This window comes from Castanea sativa, chromosome 9 (assembly GCF_040712315.1).
Source record: "Castanea sativa cultivar Marrone di Chiusa Pesio chromosome 9, ASM4071231v1".
Classification (NCBI taxonomy): Eukaryota; Viridiplantae; Streptophyta; class Magnoliopsida; order Fagales; family Fagaceae; genus Castanea; species Castanea sativa.
Window position 1 is genome coordinate 11,457,097 of NC_134021.1, and position 4,394 is coordinate 11,461,490.

The 4,394-nt window shown below is 35.6% G+C and overlaps 1 protein-coding gene across 1 annotated transcript; it reads right to left on the bottom strand.

Moving 5' to 3' along the window:
* Positions 1-621: 621 nt before the first annotated feature.
* Positions 622-2,374, bottom strand: LOC142611428 ((+)-borneol dehydrogenase 1-like). Its single transcript, XM_075783545.1, has 2 exons — positions 2,169-2,374; positions 622-1,627 (listed from the first exon to the last, which is right to left on the bottom strand). The coding sequence occupies exons 1-2, from the start codon at positions 2,183-2,185 to the stop codon at positions 826-828; spliced, it is 819 nt and encodes a 272-aa protein (XP_075639660.1). The 5' UTR covers positions 2,186-2,374; the 3' UTR covers positions 622-825.
* Between the last annotated feature and the right edge of the window lie 2,020 nt (positions 2,375-4,394).

Sequence of the window (4,394 nt, forward strand, 5' to 3'; positions counted from 1 at the left end):
TAGCAATGCTGATAAATGGTGGGTAAAAAGTCTTTCAAAAGAAATATGTGAAGAACATAAATTTTATGAAAATCCTAGTGCCGAAAGTAGTGTCTTGGTCTTGTCAAAGTATTCTTGCTTGCAGAGATGTCTTGAATGAAATGACAGATATTCTAGTGTTTGAATGCAAACGTTGAATACTAAGTTAAATCAGCGTATTATGCTCTACTAATCCCAAGTATTGCCCACCACCCAATCCTTCAAAATAAAGAGTGGAAAAAGCTCTGGAAGTTGAAAATCCATGCTAGATTCAAGAATCTACAGTGGAAACTTTCATGGAATATTTTAGCTACAAGTTTTGTTCTTAACAACAGGTTTCCTCTCCCATTTGTTAGCTGTTTTTTGTGCAACAATGCAATTGAGTTCGCGGAGCATTTGTTCCTTCAGTGCGACTGGGCTGCCAAAATATGGTTGTTGTCTCCTTGGCCTATTAATTGTAATTGTTTGAACATACGCAGTCAGTATCAGATTGGGTGAAAATGATCTTAAGCCCAGAAATCTATCTGGGTCTAAATGATGAGGAGTCAAAATGTAGTCAAAAGTTCTACATTGGGTAAGGTAGAAATTCCCAAAAATGGTAAGTTTTTATTTCCTTTTTCAAAGTAAACGGCATGGATCTTTATTGATTGAAAGTAATAAAATTACAAAACGAGAACTAAAGTGGTAAGTTGTGATTATACACTAATCACAACATATCACTTTTAAACACTTACAAAGTCACAAAGACTCTTATTGTTATACATTCCATCCAACAGTAAACAAGAGTTGGGGAGTAGTACTCAAATTCTAACCCAGGGAGGCGCTTAAAATATTCTCCATGTTAGGATTCACCACACTATACCCTCCATCTACCAAAAGGTTGATCCCGCTTATATAATTTGCTTCATCGCTAGCCAAGTATAGTGCTGCTCGTGCTACATCTTCTGCCTTGAGAATTTGTCCCTTTAGATTACCAACAAGATTACTTAGTGCGAATTCTGCTTTATACATATCTTCTTCACTCATCTGTAAAGTCATACCAGTCCCCAACACTCCAAACGGGGACACACAATTTACTCTTATACCATATTGGCCAAGCTCAGCTGCCAAGCCTTTAGCTACCCCCACAATTGCCCACTTTGAGGCTGCATAAGCATGACTTGAAATTCCTGCTATTGCTGAGGCTGCACTAGAAGTAAATAGTATGCATCCTTTGCGCTGTGGTATCATAACTCTTGCGGCATGTTTGGCTCCAAGAAAAGAGCCAACCAAGTTCACGCTAATAGTTCGCTCTAGATCTGACTTCTTTGTATCCAGAATTCTCCCTACTGGGCTAGGGTTGTCTGTGATGCCCGCATTGTTATACATTATATCAAGTTGTCCATGTTTGGCAACGGTGGTGTCAATAAGATTGCAGATATCATCTTCATTTGTCACATCACAATGGATGTAGCTAACATTTTTCCCAAGCTTATCTGCAATTGCCTGGCCTAGGTTATCTTGTACATCAGCAATGACAACCTTGGCACCGTGTTCATGGAAGAGATGCACGGTACTTGCTCCAATCCCGCTTGCTCCACCAGTTATGATTGCCACTTTCCCGTCTAGCCTGAAGATGGAATTGAATTAGTGGAGGAACATGGTACACATTTTCCACATGTAAAATCAAGTCTGATTCAAAACTTGAATAATATGTCGTACTATTTCTGGTTACATTATATAAAATATAATATAAGCCTATGCCAAATCAAATTAAAGTTTCATGTTTTAACGGTTCAACCTTTAAAAATCTCTGAAAATGACAAAAAGAAAAACAAAGTTGTTTGAGCATCATCTTAGGATTAGTAAACTTATGTGGAACTTTAAGGTACTAATCGTTTAAATTGAATTTAGTCGACGCAGTGTACCTCATGCATATAGGCCATATCACTAGACAAAAATGTTGTTTACTCCGACAATAAAAAAAAAAAATATATATATATATACTTTTTTTTTTAGAATCAAGGTATATACATACATGAATAGTGGATATTTAACTGTCATACATTAATTAGAGTGATGCACAATATATTAGTTGATCTTAATGAAATAACGTCAAGCAAAATGTGTATAAAGCAACGTAAGAACTTAGTGACCACACAGTTTCTGACCTTTTTGCCATTGCCATTGCTAACAGAGAGAAAGAGACAGAGGAATATTTTCTAACTCTTCCAAGTATGGGAATAGTTAGATTGTCGATGACCTTTGATTTCTATGCTCAAAAGAAAGACAAAGAAGAGGGATCGTGCCACAAGTAGCCTCATGAATTTATCGAGTTAAATTTATAGGATAAGCTCCGAAGCCTAAAATCGTATTCGCTTGGTAAGTGGGTTGGTTTATTTACTTTTTAAATTATAAGGTGGGTGTTTATTAAATGTCTATGGCAGTTAATTTATCTTCATTAGGTCGGCTGTATTATTTAGTTCATTCAATAATCTTCATTAGGTCGGCTGTATTATTTTGTTCATTCAATAAATGTGGCAACTCATGAGTAGGCCGGCCCAAAATAGTTTGAGGTCTAAGGCGGAAATTTACATCTAAATATCACTTAAATAATATTTAGTTTTTTATTATATATATATATATATTTTTATTTCAAATCTATTATTAATTCATATATATTAATATGACTAATTCACCCGAAGTGAGCTAATGATACTTATTATATAGGTTTTATATACTAGCATATCACCAATTAAACAAAAAGTTATTCAAACATTCATGTATTATATTGTTTGACACCAATTATATGACTATCATATCACTAGTTTATAAGTTTTTTGCCGTAAAATTTGTATTAACTTTAGCGTTTTTCATTCATTGAATGGAGATTAGGTTACATTTCTATTAATTCATATATATATATATATATTTTTTTTTTTGTGTGAAGAAAATGCTAAATTTACTATAAATTTTATTACAAAAAGCTTACAAACTGATGTAGTAATGAGGTGACATTTCGACAAAAGAATAAATAAGTATTGAATTACTTCATGTGATTAGTGACATATTAATTTATAGGATTTATGTAATAAAACTTGTAATATACTTTCTGTAGGGACACGATTTTCAGACCAAGCCCAAAATATAAGGGATCTTGGCCCAGTGAACCTAGCACAATAAATTTGTAGAGAGTGAATCAAAGAGCTAGGTTTTAGTGCATGGATAACAGTTAATATGGTTTTGGATGATGAGCCAACAAGAATTAAACCTGGTTTGTGCAAGAAAGTTTGTCCTCGGCACAGTCCGATGAGCTCTGTTCTAATATATATTGGATGACAATGGTTACAGGAGTTGTTGAGATTGCTACAGTGCTTTCTCTTCTCCTTTTTTCATCCCCTTTTCATGAAAGGCCTCTTCCATTATATAGTTCCTTTTGGATGATCTTAATCCTACACTTGTTGATCCTTTGAGCCACCACTTGAGTGCTTGTCCCATTAGACACCATTTCTGGCCTTCTGTGAGTTGTGGTTGCCGAGGTAGTACTGTTCAGGGCTCTTTTCCACATAAATGCGCTCAGAAAGTTAGCTACAGGGCATTCAATGCGGTGTAGCAGCTTTCCCTTAGATATTTTTGAGTTCTTATCCCTCTTGTATGTTTATGATGCTCGTCCCTATCATTAGAACTTCTTGGAAGGTCACTTTGATCATTAGGATCTATATCTGATCTATGTTTAGCTTAACCGAGGAGATATTCCTCCTCGGACTCGGACTACTCACGATCTCGGCCAAAGCCCCATGCTCTCGGCCGAAGCCCCATGCTCTTGGCCGAAGCCCAAGACCCCACACTTTCATAACTTTAATATTTTAGGCCTTGCAAAAAAAAAAAATTTACACCTAACTTACAGTTTTCTTTAATTAAAAAAAAAAAAAAAAACCTTAGTGCCCCATATTTGGAGGGATTTCCATGTTAGGGGGCCTTAGGCCATGGCCTAAATGGCCTAGGCCTAGGGCTGGCCCTGCTCATGAGTAACTTTCTAAAGTTTTGCATGCATGTTGATGCATGTATGATGGCCAAAACCCTCCGGGTAATGGATACCCGATCCAAAAGTGTTGGATATTACCCGATTTATCTTGAACAAAGAAAATGGGCCGGATTTTTCCCTAACTTGAAATTATCGGGCTAGGTTCAGGTATTGCCCGAATCTGTATTATTATTATTATTTTTTTAAAACCCTTAAAAAGCACAATGGATGCTTTTGCCTTAGTATGTGAGAATTGGAGTTTAATGTTTACTGATTTGTAAGTATGGCTGTTATCATTGAATTTGAAAATCAACTGGTAGCCTTTTTGAAAAATAATCTCATTATTTATGTACTCTTTTTTTTTTTGAAGACA